The sequence below is a fragment of the Thunnus thynnus genome, chromosome 5 (assembly GCF_963924715.1).
Source record: "Thunnus thynnus chromosome 5, fThuThy2.1, whole genome shotgun sequence".
NCBI classification, from domain to species: Eukaryota; Metazoa; Chordata; class Actinopteri; order Scombriformes; family Scombridae; genus Thunnus; species Thunnus thynnus.
In genome coordinates, this window is record NC_089521.1 from 1,789,359 (window position 1) to 1,812,364 (window position 23,006).

A 23,006-nucleotide genomic window follows, 5' to 3' on the forward strand; every position below is an offset into this window, starting at 1 on the left:
AAAATACTACAGTTAGTGAACACACAACTCATGAGAAAATCAGTACCATCTATTCACTCCCCTGCAACTTGGCATCTTGTTTTTTCTGGCATAGCAACCGTCTCCAAGGAGGAAACTGTGGCCAATCAGGGCTTCAGCTGGCTCTACATGGGGGCGGGCATCTTACCGCTGCTGAGACTTCCTGAGCAGCAGGAAGTGGGCAGATGGTGTTTGTTTCTCTCTGTGTGTACGGGTATGTGGATTTGTATGTGTGTGTGTTTCGGTGTGTTGCTAGGAAACTTGAACATTCTCAGTCCTCCTCACTGCTCTTCAAACAGATCCCTGCTTACTGAAATTAATTGAAATGCTGTTAACTAATCATGCACGACCAACCAAAGTCTCATCTCTCACCATCTCCACATTTGTATTTAATTAATTATGACTTCATTAAAATGGATTGGTATTATGCATGTGTGGTTATTTTTGAAGATCATTGAGTCTTTGTTGTATAACCATCAAGACTGTAATAATAGAATTTAATATAAAATCATAAAACATGATTCAAGATAGCATTGAATGGATAACTGAGAATATGAAGTGTATGCTTGAGAATAGAGAGAAACATGGAAAATATGGAATGAAAGTCAGAGGATATTGAATACAGGCAGAAAATATTAAAGGATAGGTTCACAATTTTTCAAATGTGTCTAAAAACAACAGCCCAGTGCCCATATGGACAGTGAAAGAGGTTTTCCTCACTGTAATCATTCCTCCTGTTCATACTGGCTATTAAAAGATCCCCTTCAAATGTGCTTTCAACGTAAGTGATGGGGGCCAAAATCCACAGTGTGTCCACACAGTCATTTAGTGCAAAAATGCATTTAATAGTTGATCTGAAGCTTATATGAGGCTTCAAAAGTCTGAGTTAGTCATATCAAGTGGATATCTGCCACATTTACAGTCTTTTAGCATCAAATTCCCTCTCTGTGTTTCCTCAGACAGTGTTTCCCTGTTAAGCTGCGGGTGGAAGTATAGTAACAAAAAGAGGAACTTTGTACTAAAAAGACTGTAATGTTGAAAGATATCTTCTTGTTCGACTCATTATTAGCTTCAGATAAACTTTTATATACATTATACATATATATTTTTGCACAGAAGGAGGGCTGTGGATTTTGTCCCCCATCACTTACATTGTGGGTGCATTATGAAGAGATCTTCTAATGGTCAGTATGAACAGGAGGAATGATTACAGCAAGAAAAACAAGTTTCAATGTTAATTTGGGCTCCTGACTATTGTTTTAAGAGAAACTTGAAAAACTGTGAAACCATCCTTTAAATGTTACATACTGTATGCTGAATGGACAATTATTATTATTATGAAACAATTGCAGGTTCTTTTGTTAGTATAAAGCCTAGCTTTATAGTGATCATTAGCTTACCGCAGCAAATGAATGGTACAGAAAAGAAAGAAACTGGGCTTCCTGTTGTGTCAATGCGCTAGACAATGGGGATAAATAAGACACACAGTTGAATGCCATAGTACACCTGAATGACTGTAGCTGACTACTAGGGATGTGCAGAGGTCCTAGTATTTGTATTTGTATCTGTATTTGTTGAGGCAGCAAAATTATTTGTATTTGTATTTGTATTCGAATAAAAGTGGAAAGCTTAAAAATCCTGTTTTTGTTTTTATTACACTTTTAATTTTAGAAAATTAAAGTGGTACAATAAGTGTTCATGAATAAACTACCTTATGAAGGAGGTCCCTACACTGGGTCTCGAACTGGAGTCTCCCAGATCATAGACGACTGCGCTGACTACTGAGCTAAAACTTTACTCATCACCTCATTGCAGACAGACCTCTACCTATTTATACACCCATAACACAGAGACAGCACAGTATGTAATATGTAGGGAGGAACTACAAATTATTGCTTTGCACTTTTCATTTATTGCCTATTTTTTACAACCTAACTTTGTGGAAAGGAGAAGGGGAACAGGTTTTGGGGAGTCACTTGGGAGCACTTCACATGTGTCAGTAGCTCAGCTTTATCTCTGGGGAACACCCCCAACTCTGGGACTGATGTCTAAGTTAGGAAATGTGCGTCATGTAGCAGGTGGATGTGACTACCCTTGTTGAGACCTGCTGATAGATGTAACAGCAGAGCAGAGGAGAGAGACTGAGATAGTGATGTAACTGACCTGTGCGCTGGTATCTGATGTTTTGTTTTTTTTTTCTTCATGAAGACAAATAATTTTTAAAATATTTGTATGAAACAAACATTCTTAAAAAAACCAACTATCTGTGCTTTGCCAATTAACGTATTTGTATTTGGGCACACCCCTACTAACTACTTTACTAATCAAGTAATTGGGTGAAACCCTCAATATGCATTTATTTATCAATATATCAATGAGGATAGACTTACTATTAGAAACACCTTTCAGAATAACAATACAATTCAACAAACTACCCCCTCCAAAACAGTCAAACATCGAAATCGTCATGAAAGTAGTAAAACAGTGCAGAGCTGTCATATTAGACTGTATTATCTTGCTAGATTTACCTAATAGACTGAGTGTACTGTATATCTGAAAATGAAGAATGTTTCCCTGTCACCTTAGGAAAGTTCCTCAAAGTCACAACTGTTTACAGAGAGAGTGCTTTGTTAAAATCCAGAACACAATTAGTTTTATGGTGTGGACAACTCATGACAGGTGTTCATTTGATTGACATATGAAACAACCACAGACTGCACTGCGTCACACCCACACAGACACAGACAGAAGGACTGACAGTTTTAATTACCGTGATAACACCTGTCATTTCACAGCCCAGTCAGTAGTTCTGAAAATAGCTCATGCTAATCAAGAGTGTGTGTGTGTGTGTGTGTGCCTGTGCATGTATGTATATGTGTGTTGTATTGTCCTGAGTGAAGAGCTCCATCTGTAACAGTCATTACAGATAATAACCATAGACAGTCCTATAATTTATGCAGTAACAAGAGTAAATGGAGAGACAAAAATAAAAGAGAGCTGCCAGTATGAAAAGTCATGGTGGTACTGATGATAATGATGGTGACAGTGGTGATGATGATGATGGTAGCCATATATCCTTCCATACTTAAGTCAGATATGCAGGTCAGGGTCAGGCTAAACTAAGATGGTAAATATGGTCAACATTACCTAATACCTTAACATTGTCATCACAATGGCAATGATATTAGTAATGCTGATGTTAGCATTTAGCTCAAAGCATCACTGTGCCTAAGTACAGCCTCACAGAGCTGTTAGCATAGAGGTGCACTTAAAGCTAGCATGCTAGCTTGTACTGTATATGTGGTTCTTTCAAGGATAGGAAAAAAAATGAGTGCTCTGTTGTGTTTATGTAAGTTCCTATGTTGTTTTCATGCAGTGGTTGTCAACTACTTTGTGCTGATTGAAAAGTTATCTTCAAAGTAACATACAAGAAAATGCAATGCCATCCAGGTCCTTGGTAACAACACAAATTTATGCATCAAATTGGCAATAGGCAGGTGGCAGACATCCATTTCAACATGGTAGGGGAGGGGGACAGGAAGCCAAAAGGTTCATATGAAATGAGACCTGAATTTTTTTTGACAATCACTGATATTCATGATGCTTCTGTGTTAAAAGGAGTTCTCTGTATCACAAAAAGGGAAAGGCTTTCAAAAAGGGGGCCAGAGGGCAACAACATTAAGTTAGTTGGAATTTATAATATATAACATATGAAGGCAGTGCAGTTTGAGCTCAGTGCCCAGTGCTCCTCAGGTAGCATTGAAGGCTAATCACAAAGAAATAAATCAGAATGGAAATATAGCTGCTAGCGTCAATGATCAGGGTTCAAGCAGACTGGGAGAATTTGGATGCTTGCTTCTTATTTAATTATTAATGAAATGTGGTTTTCATGAAGGCAAGCAGAAATAATGAGACACAGTCAGCCCAAGAACTTAACGATTTAGCAATGAGACCAGGTGAAGTAAGGCAGAGGCAGGGTGTGAACCCTCAGCCTTTGGATTGGGTAACTCCTTTTCACTGAGTTACTGGCAAGGTCAGTGTTGAGTGCATGAACAAAAAATATGTAAGTGTGTAATTCCACAAAGTTTTTGACACACTGGATACATTATGAATTTAATACATTTTACAGTTACTTAGGTTAGTTGTATACTTTTAGCATAATTTGATGTATTTATTTTAAAATGGAGATGAATAGAGTTTAGTTTTTTTTAATGTGTGTAATTGTTTTGTCTGTGTTGATGTGACGTTGAGTCTGGTCTTAAATATTAACCAAATGGAATGATATTCATGTACATGTATCTGTATTTATTCATGAATTTATTCAGTTAAAGTTTTAACATTTCTGAGATACAGGCTAAAACGTAAAGATCTCTGCAGTAGCGCCACTTTTTGGCCGTTTGCTCTGAGATTTTGTACACTCCTTAATGATGTCATAAATCTACCTACCAATTTTCAGGTTGATTGGACATGCACAGTGGAAATTACAAGCTGTTGAATTTTGATTGGCTGCTGGTTGCCACATTGATTAAGTTATCAAAGCAATATTTTGAGACAAGTTAGAAAATGTAATTATGAGGAATTGTACGAAATTTGAACTGATTGAGAATTGAGAAAAAGTCACAAAATTTCACATTTTTAGAGCAGGAGACCATAGGAGGAAATATGCAGATGATGTGAGAGAATAAAATGATGCAAGAATTTGATTCTAGGCCAAGCCGTTTTTGAGATAATTACAAGAATGTAAACTTGATTATTACAGCACCACCTTGAGGTCAGTGAGTGTCATTTTATGTGCCCTGGTAGTGGGTGGAATTTGCCACCCACCTGACAATTTTGGTGTTTCTAGATATTACGGATTTTGCTGCAAAAACATTTTTAGCGGAAAAAGAAGAAGAAGAAGAAGAAGAAGAAGAAGAAGAAGAAGAAGAAGAAGAAGAAGAAGAAGAAGAAGAAGTAGAAGAAGAAGAAGAAGTAGAAGAAGAAGAAGAAGGAGGAAGAGGAGGAGGAGGAGGAGGAGGAGAAGAACAAAAAACAATAGGGTTCCAGCCGCTTTGCTGCTTGGATCCCTAAATATATATGAAATGTGTGTCTCATGCTCTCTCTTCTCTTCCCTTCTGTCCTGAGAGGAATACTGATGAGGGCCATAATCTCAGCAGCTATGAATAATAAACATTCTTACATCACCAGCTGAAAGGAGAGGAGGGACACAGATGGAGCTAGAATCAAAGGAGAATGTGTGACCACAGCAGGGAGACACAGAGAGACAAACACAGATACAATTTAGATTTTCTATTCAGTCAATGGTGATGTGTCACTACAGGAAAAATAAAACTATCACTATTGCTACAAAAAAAAATCACTACTCTTAGTATTACTTCAGATGTTTCTAATAATAATGCCAATACTATCAGTAGCTATCACCATTGCTGCTACTAATACTGCTGCCACTGACCCCTAATGTTATAAAACTGAATGTGGCTGTGTCACATTCTAGAATCTGAAATGCTTCCAGTGGGCATCTGAACCGTGGCAGAGACAAAGCAGAACTGTGGCGCAACCAGAATTTGACAAATTGATATACAGTGGACAGGTCTCTGCATGGTCTGTGCTCTGGTCTACATGCTCTCATGTGTGCAGCTGCAAGACTCGGTATTTAAGTACACTATGTCTGGCTGGCATGCAAAGTGGCGCACTGGAGACATCAAAATACACGGTCACACCTATTGAGCATGGCTTCTTGTAGCTCCTAGTGTGGAGCTCCACTACATGAAATATGCAGAACAAATGTCAAGATGTATGCTAGTAACATTTTATAAATAGTCTTATTCTCCCACTTCTGGGAATACCATGCTAACTGCAGCAAACATTTCAATATAAAGACACTGGAGATTACTGAAGAGGTTTGTTTAGTTGAGGTCTTGTGATTTTTCTGACTTTCAATTTCAATTCCATATTCAAAAAGGAGTAGGAAGAAGTTAAAAACTTTTCTAATCCTACCCCCCTATTTTTTTTTTAATAATAAACTTTTATGATTAATATGAAAGCTCAACTATTCACAACCGGTGTCCATGATACCCATCTCTATAAAATCAAACAAAAACCAAGGATTCAAACAAAACAAGAACAAAACAGTCAGAAAAAATACAAACCAAACACTCAAACAACACAAGAACAAATCAGTCAGGTTGGAAACAAACAAAACATCACAATTCCATCCCATATCCATTCAATATATTATTTTTGAAGAGTCTTAAATTTTATTAGTGTTCCACATATTTTAATTTCTTCACTACATACATTAATTCTCTTGATTATGGCTCAATGATATTTTGTATTTGTCCTTACTAAATGTTGATTTTTTTACTCTGTACATGATTTGGGCAGTGTTGAAGTCAACCAGATCTTTAAATTTTAGTGCTTTTCATTTAATAAAAAGTGGGTTTGTTGGTTCAATGTAAGTAGTTTTGTTTATGATTCTTATTGCTCTTTTTTGAAGGAAGAAGATTGGATTAGTGTTTGTTTTATATGTATTTCCCCACACTTCCACTAGGGTTGTGCCTGAATACGAAGATGTTATTCGGCAAAGCACAAATATTGGATTTTTTTTTTTATGAATATTTGTTTCGTACAAATATTTTGAAAAAGAAAACATGTCAAATATCAGCACACCGGTCGGTTACATCTCTGTCTCAGTCTTTCTCCTCTGTTCCGCTGTTACGTCTACCAGCAGGTCTCAACAAGGGGAGTCACATCCACCTGCTACATGACGCACATTTCCTAACATGGACATCACTCCTGGAGTTAGGGGTGTTCCCCAGAGATAAAGCTGAGCTACTGACACACGTAAAGTGCTCCCAACGGACTCTCCATAACCTGTTGTTCCCCTTCTCCTTTCCACAAAGTTAGGTTGTAAAAAATAGGCAATAAATGCAAAGTGCAAAGCAATAATTAGTTAGTTATAATTAGTTAAAAAGTAATTCCCTCAAGGACAAGACTATAGCAGTATGGTTGTGCACACACAGCCTCAGGGCGTGTAAACAATGTTGAACCCTTCCACTACTAATACTTCTACTTCATCGACTAATTCTGCTATTACTGCTGCTGGAGGAGTTACAGCACTAATAGTCATACTGATGCTATTGTTATTATATTAGTAGTAATTGTAGTAGTAGCAGCAGGAGCAGCAATAGTGGGATTACCAGCTGCAATTCTGCTGCTCATTAACAAGATTCAGTGATCAATAATGTGTTTATTGTATAATAGTAAATCCATATAACATTAATGCTATTCTCAACGAGCAGTGCATCTACAAAAACATAAAACAGTAGACCTGAGGTATGTGTATAGGTATTGAAAAGAGGACATCAAAAGAGAAATGAGATAAAAAGAGAAGATGAAAGAATGAAAAGGCTCTGCTATAGGTCTCCAGAGATACATGTAGGATTTGGTGGGATTTATTCCAGCAACATATAGATTCAACTCCTATTTCCCCCTCTGCTATACTCACATTGTCTCTAGCTCATTGCACCTTCTCCTCGTCCTTCCTCCCATCTCCCTTGTCTACCGTGATCCTCTCCCCTCCAGATATCTTCTTCCTTCCTCCTCTTATACATCTTCTCTCATTTTGGTCTTTTCTCCCCATCATATCATCTTTTTTCTTCTCATTTCAACACAAACCTTTAGTGCCAAATCACAGTATTTCTATAAGATCTTCTCATTACTGTGAACTAAGGCTGTGCGATATAACGATATATATCGTTTGACGAGAGCAAAATGTCTATCGTTTCATATTTGCTCTATCGTTTATATCGTTGTGACACATTACACTTTTTATGGCAATGTTTTTCTTCATTTGGAGTTTGTCCATCTTTTGCGTGGATTACATTGATAAATTACTCTTCTTGGCTTTTTACTGGCGAAGCTTTTATTGCACTTACAGTATCATAACGAGTTTAGTTGTCAACTCTCCACTGCTGTCTGTCTCTACTGCGCTGAAGACACGCGGAGGGCTCAGCCCTGGCCACGCTGAGAAAGAGCAGAGAAGCAGTGAGACGGTGACCATAAATGACAGAAAAACTCAGTAGAGACTGTCTTTATTTATGTTATTTACCAAATTTATGTGCACTATTTTAATTTCAGCTCAGTGTGTGAGAGTCTCTGCTACAGCTGCAGGGTTATAACATAACCGCTGTGAAACAATCAGAAAATAACGTTTTATTGATCTGATTCACCGGCTCTCTCACTACCAGTTCTCCCTCTCTTCATTCACTCTCTAGCTCACTTGACCACAGCTGCTCTCTCTCTCTCTCTCTCTCTCTCTCTCTCTCATGTCTTATTTTGAAAATGAGACAGGAAGCCGAAAGAAAAGTCTAGCTTAACTTTTAAATGAGGAAAAATGTCCTCACCTTGTCATAGAGCGGCAGAGTTGACCACTCTGATCAGTCTGACCTCTGTCACACCTCTGAATCACCTGCATGCTATGTAAAAGCACACACAGAGGCGGCTTTATCCCCGTGGGGGGAGACGGAGGGGACGGATCAACTATTTATTCACTGAATTAAAATGTGCTATATTGGGATAGAGTTTGTTATCGGGATATGAAATGACCTATATCAGTATATGAGATTTTGGTCATATCGCCCAGCCCTACTGTAAACTGACTCTATGCAATGATATGGGAAAGTTAATGTTTTAATTTAATTTGTCGTTCAGTGCTTTGGGGCTTAAATAAAATGTTTTGTAAAAAGTTAAGCTGGAAAGATTAGCAGCCTTTTAGATTGATAGCATTGTTCCATTAAATAATATCCAGTTATTGAAGCTGGTAGAAAAAATTGAAGACCAAATCTATAAACATCCATATTAGTATACACGCGTGAATAGGAATAAATACCATCAAGATTGTGCTGTACAATCTTCTTTTCTTCTTTATAATTACATGCTGCTGTGAGGAAAACAATTACTGCAGTGCAACAATCATTCTAGTTGGCTGTCAGAACGTAAATGACTTCTGAACGTATGAAACAGCAGCATCAGAATGACTGTGAGGCATCAGTAATGTGTTCAGACTTACAGTACAGATGTGCAAGTGATAAACAGCATTTAACCCTTCTGTGCTGTGGACCAAAAGGCAATCCATACTGAAAGTTGGGAATTTTTTGGAGCATGTTGGACATTTGTCAGCCAAATCTACAAATCCACATAAACTCAGAAACACACCTCTACCATGAAGCAAATTCAGCTTAGGCTGGCTCTCTTTGGGTGAGCTGGCTTCACTGAGCCTAATACTGGCCGTCCTGGATAACCTGTATCATGAAGCTGGTTATCAACCAGCTCAATCAACTCTGGGTTTTCCTATCCAGCTACAAGCGCGTTTATGTGAATGAGGCGGTGTTGTTATTTACGAGCAACATCATCAGAACCATGAATGAAGTACTTTATATGATATGAGATTAAACAGTGATACGGAAAATTACGGTTATAATGACAGTACAGGGATATTCACTGAGGTGAAATGTATACAATATAATCACATGCACATCAAAAAGTAAAAAGGAATTTCAGACTGTTTCTGCTACCAAAGCAGAGAGGAGAGGAAAGGTAGTTAATGTCTGATGAGGTCCATCTGACTGAAATCTTGCATTTCTAATCATGGAGCTAATCACAGTGTGTGGATTACTTTCTAATAAAAGACAACAGAGGATTCAGTTTTATTTCTGTTGTCATCACAAAGTCAATTCATGTTATTCTGAGCTGCAGTGATGGAATCATAGTGTAAAATCATCGACACTGGTAGTTCTCCCTTTGGGGATAAAAGAAACTTTGCACAATTAAAATGCAGCTAATCATCATTATGTGTTTAGTGTTGTTAACTGTCTCTTTGTTTGTTAGCAGCTCTGTTTTATAACTAGTGGGAATGGAAAACCAGGAAAAGTAAAATGATTCTACTGAATATATATTTCTCTTTTTTACTTGTCACTTTATGGTAGACCCAAGACTTTTGTCCTGTAGGAATTGATCAGTGGTCAGGTGTTGGTAAGGTGTGATCCGATCCCCTAAAGTTAACCTGCTCCAGAGTAGGTTAACTGTTCAGCACAAGTTACCATGGTGATTTATTAAAGTGAGCCAGCTTTGTGATACCAGAAAACCTGAGTTAAGCTCAAAGATAGCTCCTAACCCACTAATCCCGCTTCGTGATACAGGCCCTAATTCACAGGCTCTGTTTAACAGCTATTTTCTGCCTTTGTTGACTACTTCCAATGTAGCTTCCTTTAAAGATGTTTGTTCATTGAACAGGACCAATAGTTTTGGTGGTATTTAGGATATTGGACAGCTGGTTCTGAGGACAATGAGACTGTAATTGTTTTTCATAGTGCTGACTCCATTTCTGGTGCAGAGTTTGCTTTCCCATCTTTGCTCCCCTGTCCTCTGCCCTGTGACCTGGAAATTGGTCTAAAGCAAGATATCTTGATAACTGCTGTCCAGTTTGCTGTTAAATCTGCTATAGATTCTCATGGCTCTAAAGACTGATTACTAATGATTCTGTTGACTCTGATATTACCTCTAGCACCACCATGATGTGAGATGAGCTGAGCTTAGCCACCAGGCTTAAGGCAAGCCCTAGTCATTTGCAAGCTGCTGGTAGTAAGCAGTTGCTAATAGCTGATCAGCAGAACAGCTGACATTTGTTGACAGTCGAAGGCAAAGAGTAGAGTAGGCAGATCCAGATCCAGATAACCCAAACTTCAAGACAGTTATCAGGATGTCAGAATGAAAACAGTATTGCATTAAAAATGATATGGGATATGTTGGTTGCTGCAGGTTCCAGCCAGTGAGACGATAAAATACAAGTCAGGAAGATTTTGAAGGCTTGTCAGAATAAAAACATTGGACAGCCTTCTATAATACTAAAGAAAGGATTTTACACTAAAGCTATCACAGTGACATCATTTTATCCTCCATCTAGATGACCATAAGGGAAAATGTCCATGTTACAATGTAACATACCAGCAGCATGTACTTGCATGTATTTGATTGGTCAGAGCACTACATTGACATATAACATTGCACTGTAGCAATTTTTTTTTGCACAAGCCTTGTGTTGGCATCCATTCTGTATCAACCACAGCCAGTATATAAAGCTGGATATAGCGAGGTGTGACATCAACCGTTGGTTGGAGCTGGTTTGAAGCCCACAGTTGCAGCTTAAGGTCGGCACCATCTTTTCTGTTTGGAGTCAGGGCCTTCCAAATAAGGAGTGAGAGGTGTTTCCTTTTACGCTCTGGAAACAGACTCAAGCTAACGCTAACGCTAGCTTACTGGGAACACTGAGCGCTGCATAACTAACATTAAACTTAGTGAAATATTGTGACAATAGTGCGACTTAGTACAAGCCCTGGAGCCAGGGAAAGCAGCAGGAGAGCCAACTGTCAATCACAGCTGTCAATCAATGCCCACATGTTAGACATCAAAGCTACTGTAAGTCTTCAAGTATGAAGCAATAATTTACAAATGACTACCAGCACACTTATTAGAGGGCCTGAATTTAGAGATCGAAACCATAATGACTCTTTGAAATAAATGATTGACTTAGTATTTCTAGAGAGGAGTTGAATTTTTTTGAATTGGATTCAGTTGGAGCATCAAGTGGCTGTCGGGGGCACTTTTAGGTACTTTTATATTCTCTTCAGCTTCAATCTGTGGTAATTGTCATTTGGTATCAACACAGTGGTTTCACTGAAGTGCTGATGTCTGTCTGAACATGGTCTTGGTTCATGTTTCTAACACAAGAAATTGAGAATCCATAAAATTGTTGTTAAAAAAACAAAAGAAAATAAAAGGCACTAAAAATACGGTATATCTCATGCTTCACACAACTTTGGATACATTTGACACACACTCTCACACTCCCTGAAAAATTCACACATGTCCATTTGAGGGGCCATTTAAAATATAGAGTAAACACAGAACCTCAAGCACATCTGCAGACAATGTTTGCATTATAAGATAAAGATGCTTCATAAGACAAATGGGGAATTTATGCTCTCCCGTAGCTCCGCTACGAGCTTTCACTGCTCACAACAACTTCAGAGACTAAGTTCCCAAGATTCCAAAGATAGTGGTTTGAGGTACAATCCCCCACAGTTACTACCAGAGATAGTGTTTCAGTTTTCATACAGTGCTACATAAGACTGATAAGATGTTAGCAAATATGAGACTGCACACAATTGCAAATACACACATAGCTGTATCATTTTGTTTTTGTCACTTACAGTACATATGACTTATCTTCATATAAATAGAGAATGATGGGGCAATGGGAAGAAACTGGGTTGGGGGAGGGGTTTAAAGCTTTTATCAAAAATCTTGCTTAATATAAACAATATACTCAGTAATATTTCAAACACAGAAAAACAATCGTAAGCTGAGGTTGGCAACCCTTCTCAAATGGGAGCCATATTTGATTTAAGTTACACAGAAAGAAATGTTTGATGAAAAATTTAAAGTACACTGCAAAATCAGTATGTGGCGAAGAGGCAGAGCAGCAGAAGGTCTGCAGACAACGAGTCTGTATTCACTGGATACAGGAGTACATCAATGACTTGCTTCCATATATCAGCTAAAGAAGCTTCTTTATGTTAATATCTTTCATCTTCTATCCAAAACGACTAACTTTAATTTTGGAAGACTAGCCATAGGTATAAAATAGAATTATACATACAGTATAGCACAAGATAAAGTAAAAACACAATTACCATTTTTAAAAAATGAAGAAAGGTCTGAATTAAAAACAATATATGTGTGTGTGTGTGTGTGTGTGTGTGTTACAGTATATGTTTTATATATGTGTGTATATATATGTATATATCTGTATAAACTTTATTTATTAAAATGCAAGTGAACTACTGTAATATGAAGCATTACAGTAAGTATACAGTATTACAGTACAATGCACGTTGTTGGATTACATACCTGTTCTGTTTATGAAACGTTTAAATGATTGAGTTGTTCTCCTAACATTCAGCTGCACCCTTTGACTAGCCTCAGCCATTGTAAGGCCATGATAAAGAAGATTGTCCACAAATGTGGCCCTTATGTATTTCATCAGGAACATGCCTATGTCCTTGGCCTCTTCTACCTCTTCCTCTGTTTTGCCTCTCTACCATTCTCCACACAGCCTTACTCCTCTTTTTCTTCCCGGCTGTTGACCCTGTTAATTTCCTTGTTGTTCTTCCATTGTCAGAAATTGTAACACTGTGCTGTGCTCTGTCTATATACATATGCTTGCCAACTGAAGGTTTATGAGATGCACCTCTCAGCTATTTTAGAGAACTTGTTGATCATTGGTTGATCTAACACTTCACACATTCCCCTTCATTAATGAAAGTCCAGATTCACCTGAGAGCAATTCAGGACACATTTACCAAAAAAAGTCTAATAGTTATGCATAGAAAATATGCTTGACAGATTAAGACAACTGGTTCAACCATTTTGCATGTAATGAACTAATGCCTACAGATGTTACTTGTTTCATTTGTCTGCTTTACTGCCGCATCACCATGATGCTGCCGCGGTGGTAAAAGAGGGGGCTGCACTAGATACACACTAGTGCTTGAATCCTGCTGACCGGATTTTAGGAGAAAACCCTGTCTGACTATAATGTAATTGCAATGGCAGAGTGGCACTGTCCATATTTCCACTCAATAACTCCACCGTTATTGTTATCTGCAACTGCAGAAGAAACGGACTGACTCCATTGAGCTATCTTTCTTCTAGCTTGGCACAGCGCATGCTATAGTTATGTGTGGCACTTTATGTTTGTCATGTCTTAATTCAAGGCTCCCTTATCATATTGTTTATTTTTTAGTTATGAAGTTATCATGGGTGCATAAAGACCATTTTGCGTAAACATCTAGTAATTGTTTTAAGTTAAATAGTGTAATACTAACTCTGCTAGCTTTGCCATTTTTCTATGGGATTTCCCATTGTATTAATATGTTGCTAGCATCATGCTAAGTGAGGATTAATGTCCTGTAGCCAGTTCAGTTTGTGACGATAAGTGTCATGTTGTGAAACAATTTTTTAAAGGTAAAAGTCCTGCATTCAAAATGTATGCAACAGTAAACATTTTTATCAGTTAAATGTAGTTTAAATGTCATCAGATGAAGTCTTCAACTGTTGCTTACTGTCGGAGGAAAACCTCCGGAACATCTACTCCCTCTAAAAGATCATTTATGATTTCTCATAGACACTAACTCATTCTGCCAACATTTAACATAATTTGCTATTAATTTTGGCTCCATGTAAAGTGAATAAGCATGATGTTTCCCAGATAATGTTCGTCTGCCTTAACAATGCAGTTTATACACTTTTATAACTGCTGATTTATTACATTTAAGTTCTACTGAGTGAAACACGAATTTAGCAGAAGACCTCAGTAACATATAAAAAGTGTTTTGTCGGGTAATAAACACTATTGGTGTCTATTAATAATAATTTAAAAAAAAAACATGAACCAAATTAAATTAGTAAACTTGACTTTTGGTTTTCCATATTTAAAATTTTTGGAACTCTTAAATGTAGATGTGTAGCAGAAAACAGAATATTAATACCGACCGATCTGGTGTTAATGCTGTGCCACATGCATAAATGCTCACATTACTTAAATTTAAAGACGCATTTATCATTATAAACACCGGACACAGCTGCAGGAACCGCTCCATTCATTGTAAAAATAACTAATCGTATAAATCCTCCATGGCCTGTATGCATCTTGTCGTGTAGCACCATATTTCTCCCCCTTCCTCCGACACTCCACATTAAGTTCTGCTCTGTTACATTAAAATTCCAGTTTTAGGGAGAAGAAATACACGGGTTATGCTCAAAACATTAGGGGCTGAAGCAAACAAGACGCATTGACTACCTTACACAGAGACAGACAGACACTGCATCTGGACCACTCACATGGGTCACCTGGTGGTTGTTGGTGTGCACTGCAGGTACTCTTGGATAAATGATTTCAATCCTCCTTACTGCCGCGACGGCATTACTGCTGTATTACCAAGGTAATCATGTCAATTGAAGTGAGTGACATCTGTGGATATTTTGGGGGGCAAGACTATTCAACACAGATTTAGTATAATACATTTTGATCAACATGACATAAGCAATTGATAATGTAGGAAGCAACAGGCAATTGAACATAATCATTTGCATGAATGCACCAAAGCATTTGCAGATCATTCAAAAGTATGAGAAATTGCTTTTATAATGTGCACAAGTGACTAGATGATGTGGAGGCTGAACAAGTAGTTTTGAGAATTTTATTTCTGATCTGAGAAATGTACTAAAGCAACTGAGAAAAACTGTAAGAAAATGGATGCCAATATAAAATATAGCTTTGAATGCTTTGAACACCTATACAGCTTACTACAATCCCATACTGTAGCCAAGCAATAAATACTAAGGTCATAATACACTGAACTCTTCAGGATAGGGCTTCAGAATAAACTGAAAAATGACCACCATGGGAAAAGTGTCTTCAACAGCCTTATGAAATGATGGTAGGTGACTTTGTTTCTTTGGCAGAGCTAACATCATTGTGACATCATAATCATTGTTATAGTTTGGGAAGGCTGGTTTTCTAGTATTTGACTGATCCCCTCTCCTTCACAATGATGCTTCTCTATTACACAGAGCTCAACACAACCCATTTCCCTCTCACTGGGAAAACTGGGAAAATTGGTCACATCCAAACATCCAATCATCCTGCTTCCCATTGGTTTGGTTAAACAACAACTCCCCACCTCACCTCCGCATCCTCCACCAAAAAGTTACCTCATAAGACAGATAATGCAACATACATAATGGCCCCGATACTGATCCTTAGGCTTGGGACATCACAGGGACTAAAAGTCAGGATATCTCGGCCTTTGCTGCTTCGAGTCAGTGCCTCTAATCCAGTGACTGCCAGTTTGAATGTGACCTCACTACACAACTAAATGTATTACATAAAAGTGACAGTTTTATCACACTCAACTGTACTCATGAACATGCATCCTTTTACAACTAAATGAAGCGCCCTCTCCACAGTTTTCTTGGCATCCAGGTTGCACATGGAACAATCTCTTAAATAACCATATTTTCATCCTGACTATTCTTCACTACCTCTAAAACATGATCTTACTTTACACCTCTTATGATGTTTTTTACCTTTTGCAAATGCTCTGAAGTGTCCGTTGATTTTCGGTATTAGTTCAGTTGAAGACACGTTAAAGAATCAACCATTTATAGCAAATAGTTATAGTTAGATTTGGTGGCAAAGGCACTGCAGTTTGAGGGAGATTCCCTCCAGACAATGTTTTATAACGATACAGATATATAAAAATATTCTGTTTTGAATAATAATGCGTCTAATGTGGTTTTCACAAAAAAAAAAACGTTAAGTTACCTCTTTCCTTAAAAAGACATGTACTCCTTCCTCCCTTATTGAAAAATTCAGAATGAATAAATACACAAATATTGTTGGACACAAGACGCTTCCTACTTTGTATATGTGCAATGAGGTCACAATTGGCTCCAAACTAGTTGTGTCACAAATCATGCTTGTAGGTACATGCCTTAAACTCAGATTTAAGGTGAGCACATAGAAACGTTGCCCCTTCAGATGAATGTGGAAACAAACTCTGCACATACATCATTTTGTACAGTGACGAGAACAAAATCCAACTGAAGAAGCACAAAGAACACATTTTTTAGTGGAGGGGGACTTTGAAGAAAGAAGAAGAAATTAAAGCCTCAAGGCTGAAAGCATCAACAAACACTTTGCCCTCGACCCACAAATGGTACATTTTTCCAGGACATATGCAGGTCCTTGTTTGTGCTTTAATGACAGCATGTTTTTCTGTATGCAGGGATGTTGTTATATGTTTGCCTTTGTGTGTGTACTCACATGTAGCGCAAGTGGGGATTCTTCGAGAAAACACGAGGCTGGATCGTACGCAGGCTGCTCCTCATAATGGTTCTACAGCAAAGACACACACACACACACACACACACACACACACACACACAAACAAGAAGATTTGATGAGTAAATCTCAGGTCCATGACTTGGAATTATAGTCAATCAGAGTGGAGGAAGAGTAATACAGGAATAATTACCAAAGAAGACAATTCAAGCAATAAAAGAGTGATGTAAGGAATGATGGGAGGAAGAAGAGGAAGAGAGACACACAAAAAACAGAACACAAATAAAAAACAGCAAACATGTTTAATATATAAATTGTATCAATTTTCAATTCTGCAATCACAAGTTATTAGTTCTCAATGCTGAAAACGCAGAACAAATTAATATCCAATCTACAGAGCATTCAGTGTGACACCTGTTGCTAACCAATGTTATTACAGTTAACTAAAAATTAAAAGCTTAACACTAAAACTAGGTGTGAAAAAACATTTTAGTTAACTGAAATAAAAATAAAAACCAGACCATTTAATTTAGAAAAGAATGAAAACTAACTAAAACAATATTGCGCACATAACAAAACTAACTAAAATAAAGTAAAAATATACAGAAAATGTCTTTAGTTTTAGTCTTTTTCAATTTGGTCAAATTTACAATAAGCATGAGGAGGCATTGGTGCATATGTTTATTGAGAATCAGATGTCTACATGACTGTGAGTCAATTACCTTCACAAAGTGTTGTTTGTATTGTAATACCTATTCTGAACTTCTTAAATCTTGCCCCTGACAATTATAATTTAAAAAACTAAAACTAATACTGAAACTAATAAAAACTAAACTAAAACATTTTTGAACAATGCAAACTACACTGGAATAAGCGAGCCCAGTCTGGAAATGAACTGAAATCAAAAACAAAAATTAAAAATAATTATACTTATAAAAATACTAACACTTCAGTAACCTTTGTCACACCACTTTTGTCAGGACTACTGAAGGAAATTGAAGGATTTAAACATGTGCTATCACAACAGCCTGCCTCAGATACATGATTTTTGAGGAGAATATTTTGGCTGAAATCACTGACTATAAAAAACACAGACAGACCTGTGACAGCACCCACAGAGACAATATAAAGCTAAGTGTTTCCACTTGTTGTCATTATTACCAGTTATTTTCAGCCAAAGAAAACTGAGGGTGGCAATGTGGCAACCACAGTTGACAGCTGTTAGACTGAGACTCTCAGTTAAACTGTTATACTTTTCTAAAAGATATCCCATTTTACATATAAGATCAGAGTTGTCATGATTAGTACCAGTACACAAGAGCCAGCTGTATAATGTCTTCTGTAGCTCAGGAGAAGCTTGGTTGTAAAAAAGAAGAAAATCACCCTGATGGTGTCATTGTCATGTCATCAGGCTTATCTCAGCTTGGCATGGAGACAACAAATTTCAAACAGAAAACCTGTGTTACAGTGGAAGTGTGGAATTTGAAAGATGTGGCCAAGTAACTGGCAGGGAGGGTCTGACAAAAAGGTTGCATCATGGGAAGTGTAGGATCCAGCTACAAACATGACTGTGACAAAGTGGGTGAGACCCACACCATTTGTCCCCATTACAGTTTGTGTTTCTTTCCATACTTGTCATTTGTTTAGCCAGTATATGTAGCATTGTGTTCACATATTGTGTTTACCATTGTGTTTCATTTATATTTAAACCAGCATTTATGGTTTAATCAAAACAGACAAGTATTTATGTTAACTAATTGTTTATTAATTTAAATCCTGAGTTTCCTGAGTTATAGATTAGTTTGTATTTCCTACCATACTCACCATGAGACAAAGGGGGGAGTCACCCGATAACTTCCTGCTTTTTGGGAAGTTTCAACTTTAACTTTCACTGACATCACCAGTGATGTTAGTGAGCTTTATTTTACTTAGTTAAAGTCTGTGTAAAGAGAAATCAGAGATTTCTTTTTAAACACATTATACATGTTAGAAAATAATTACTGAAAACATGTGAAAAGACTATGAAATATTTAGTACTGAATTGTGGAGTTAGAGCACTGTCATTGCTTTACACAGACTTCAAATGTTTGATTAAGTATCTATATGAGTTGTATCTATTTTAGCTTGTAATGAGGATTATGTTGTGGATGATGTCTTTTGTATAAACAGTGTCGACTGATACAAGTAGCATTGTTATATGCCAGTTGGGAAAGGACAACCCTGTAAGAAATGTGGTTCTGCTTAGTGGATTGGAGGGCCTATTTAAGGGGATAGATGTTGGTTTAGAAGAGCAGAAATGAGAGGATGACAGTGTAGCTGTGTGCACATGATCATGCCTAAGTTTGAGTTAAGCCAGTTAAGTTTGATTTGCTTGTATTCATTTATTTTTTTGTTACACTAGACAGAATGAATAATTTTTTACTCATTCAACAGGAGTCTGATTCTGCCTCCTACCACCTTCCAAGCCAATCTGGTCAGGCTTCCTCACAATGACTTTTAATACTCCCCTCCAACTTACCAAGAAACTAATCTTATCACAAATAAACAAATTATATTCAACAAAACATTCAACCCACAATAACCCCCACCCCCCCATCTCCCACCCTTAAGTCATGAGAAAGCATGGTGAGTATGGCAACAGACCAAAGAGAGCTAGAGTTTAACTCAAGAGACTGTAGACGAAATCAATAAATAACTGAACTGAACATGATTTAAGCAGTAACTGTAATGTAATGTGATGTAACATAAACACAAACAAACCTGGGATAGTATGCGCTAGCAATGCTACAGGTAAATATTTCATACTGGCTAAACATAAAATGACATGCATGGTTAAAAATATGTCAAAGCGTAAATGGGGCGAATAGTGTGGTCTCTTTGTCACACTTATACACCACCTGTAGATTTACAATTGGTCAGTAATGGATGTTGTGTAAATAAGTAAGACTGTAAGATGTCGTTAACAGCTCTGAAAAAAACATATTTTGAAGGCAGAGATATGCACTTACACACAAGTACATAAAGGTTTATTTAGCAGATATTTACTATATTTATTTGCAGTAAGCAACCAAATCACTGTGATAAACTTTAAATACTAAAGTTAAATACTAATAAAAAGACCAAAATTAGTCTGACAGTCAACCAGCTGTTGTCAATTAGTGTACTCGTTATCTCCCACAATAGCTCCTCTGGATATGAAGGTGAAAATGAAGCTGCAGAGGAACTTGCAGCTCGGTTTTAATCAGCTAGTTGTGAGTGGGAGATGTGCCAGTGTATGTGCCCAGCTGGAGGACTGGACTCATTCCACGGAGTCGTGGATGTGCAGGAGCATCCCTTTGAGAATCAATGCAACCTAAAGCTTCTGTTTCTTCTTCTACACTTTTAATTTGCTGTCTTTAGCCGTGACTGGACTGTGGCCAATGAGACAGTATAAAAAAACAAATGACAGATGTGTCTTGTCTGATAATTTTTAGCTTTTTAGATAATATTATCTGTCAATTAGGGATTATGCTTACAGCTAAGCATATATGAGTCATGAGTTGAGTTTTAGGGTCGTACAAGAGTATTGCTATGAATGAGAAAGTCTATTCCATACATTAAATGAAGCTTTAAACTAGACATATTTAGCTGTAATGGCTCAGTATAAGAACAATGATGTTAATACCTGAAGTAAAGTTGTTCTAATTGAGTTAATTTCAAGACCAGGACCCCCTTTCCCAAAAGCATCTTTAGGCTAAGAAAACTGTAAAATCCATTTTACAAACTTTTTTGAGAGAGATATTTCCCTAAAGCATCATAAATTACAGTAGGTGCTCTTAGAAATGACCATAGACTAACACCATAGACCTCTACTAACTTGTAGAGGTTTAACAGTAAAAGCATAATTTGTCTGTGCTTTCTAAAACCATTACACATCACTGTTTAAAAATAATGATGTGTTATGGTGTGACAACACTGTGGTTAAGGTCTGGTTAGGTTTAGGCACAAAAACCACTTGGTTAGGTCTAGGGAAAGATGATGGTTTGAGTTGATGTAATCACTTGGTCAAGGTTAGAGAGACATGTTGTGTGGGTTCAAGTTACTATTTTCTTAATATTGGACCACCTTTGTGTCATGGCAACAATAATAACCACAGGGTTGAGATTACAATAAAGTAAAGATTACAGTAAAGTATTTTATTTTTTTAACTGAACTGCACCACTGCTCAGGGTCACTCAAATGTGACTGTATGTCGTTTTTAGGCGACTAATGTTACAACTTATTGTGTTACCTTCCAGACAGTCTCCGTCCAGGCAGCAATGATCAAATCAATGTTTATTAGAGAACAGTGTGGGCTTCTGATTTCTTTTCCTTTTCTTTTTTGATAAAGTAAAGGATCTTTACCCATAGTCTAATATATTCCTCTCCTCTGGCTGACATGCCACTTTCCAGATGCTCCATTTTCAGTTTGCACATCTTTGTATTCCAGGGTGTGCATGCCATTTGCTTATACAGGTCTAAAAGTTTACTTTCTTAAGTGGACTTCCACCCAATAGCTTGTAGGCCTATTATAAAAAGCAGCAAGCTGAAAGCTTTCAGTAGCAGGTCCTCAAAATACTGGAATTTTAAAGCAGTAAGCCTGCTGAGTGGTGATTTTTCAGTTTAATTGCAGAAAAGTGGGCTAATTGGAGGCTAAGTGGACAGTAATTCTTAAATGAGAGAAGCTAATCAGGACAAAGTCCAGCTGTGACACAAGTTTAGAGCCAAGGGAAAAACAGATTCAAATTAACCACTCAACAAAATAATTTTTCACCATGTCTCCAATAAATGTTTGATGTTTAATGTGAATCAGCAATATTTTACCTTGCATTTTACAAAGCTTACTAATGTGGCATTTCATTAAGACAATAACTGTAAAGTATAAAATATTTTTTCCACTTGTAGCCTATGATTTTTGTTTTCTGGACCAAAAAATTAAAACCATTTGCAAAAAGCTCATTTTTCTTCTTATCCTTTGTGTGGTAAAAGTAAATTACTGCAATAAGGGTTCAAGAAACTATGAGGGTCAAATCATTTTTTTTAAAATGCTCATAGCCTACATACTATATAATAGACAAGGAGTCACATTTTGGGTCAAGGAGCCAAAAGGTGCTACCTTTATTTTCATTTTTCTTGCTTCATTCTTTGCATAGCAGATGCTCATAATTCATGTTGTACTTTGGTTGTTCAGATTACTTCTGTTATCAGTGCAATGCATCCATTTTTATACTGCTGTAATAACACTTTCAGTTCTCTACATGTTATGTTTGTCCCAGAAACATTTCATACAACATACATCTAAGTTAACTATTGGAACAATTGAGTTCCCGGCATTAGTCTGATGAACAGGAATGGAGAGAAATATCCCCAACAAGGCAGTATAGATGTGATACACTGTAGAACCATTTAAGCACTATGTACAAACACACATAGAGGAATGTATACTTACAGCCTCTGTAAGCCGGTGTAGAGCTCCATATCCACATCCCTCAAAATATCCAGACCAGTCCAGTTCTCAATGTGTCTGAAAAGAAGGACAGAAAAGACACATTTAGTGTGTGTGTCAAAGGTGTGTTTATACTGCATAACTGTTTTAGGTGGGGATAAGGTTTGGTTCATTGGTTCCACTAGGAATGGATTGGAGTTTAGAGTTACTTAAGAATTCAGGGAAGTTAAATATTGAGTAAGTAAATTAGGGTTAGGATTTTTTTTTTTTTTTTCAGATTTATCTGTGATCTAAATTTAGTAAAGTATATATTTTATATCTAGTCACTAACCTATGTAGGGTCCTGTGTCTGTATAGGCACCATGTGTGTCTGCCAGTGAAGGTGGCTAAAAGGACCAAGGTGAGCTGCGGATGAAACATATTTGAGCGTTCATCCTCATGTGCACCCATTTGTCCATATGGGCTAATGACTGGACAAAATCGGGATACAAGTGGGGCACTTCAGAGTGCAATCTGTTGGTCATGTACATTTTTTAAACACTGGTTATCATAAGTTAA

At 37.2% G+C, this 23,006-nt stretch overlaps 1 protein-coding gene across 3 annotated transcripts in view; it reads right to left on the reverse strand.

Moving 5' to 3' along the window:
- Positions 1-22,495, reverse strand: part of ntrk3a (neurotrophic tyrosine kinase, receptor, type 3a) — a 225,208-nt gene extending 202,713 nt beyond the window's left edge. For all 3 annotated transcript variants that reach the window (XM_067588663.1, XM_067588665.1, XM_067588664.1), the window contains exons 1-2: positions 22,452-22,495; positions 16,967-17,038 (exon numbers count right to left, since the gene is read on the reverse strand). In XM_067588663.1, the coding sequence (XP_067444764.1) occupies positions 16,967-17,038; positions 22,452-22,480 (101 nt within the window). In that variant the 5' untranslated portion in view covers positions 22,481-22,495. The remainder of the gene's footprint in view (positions 1-16,966; positions 17,039-22,451) is intronic.
- Between the last annotated feature and the right edge of the window lie 511 nt (positions 22,496-23,006).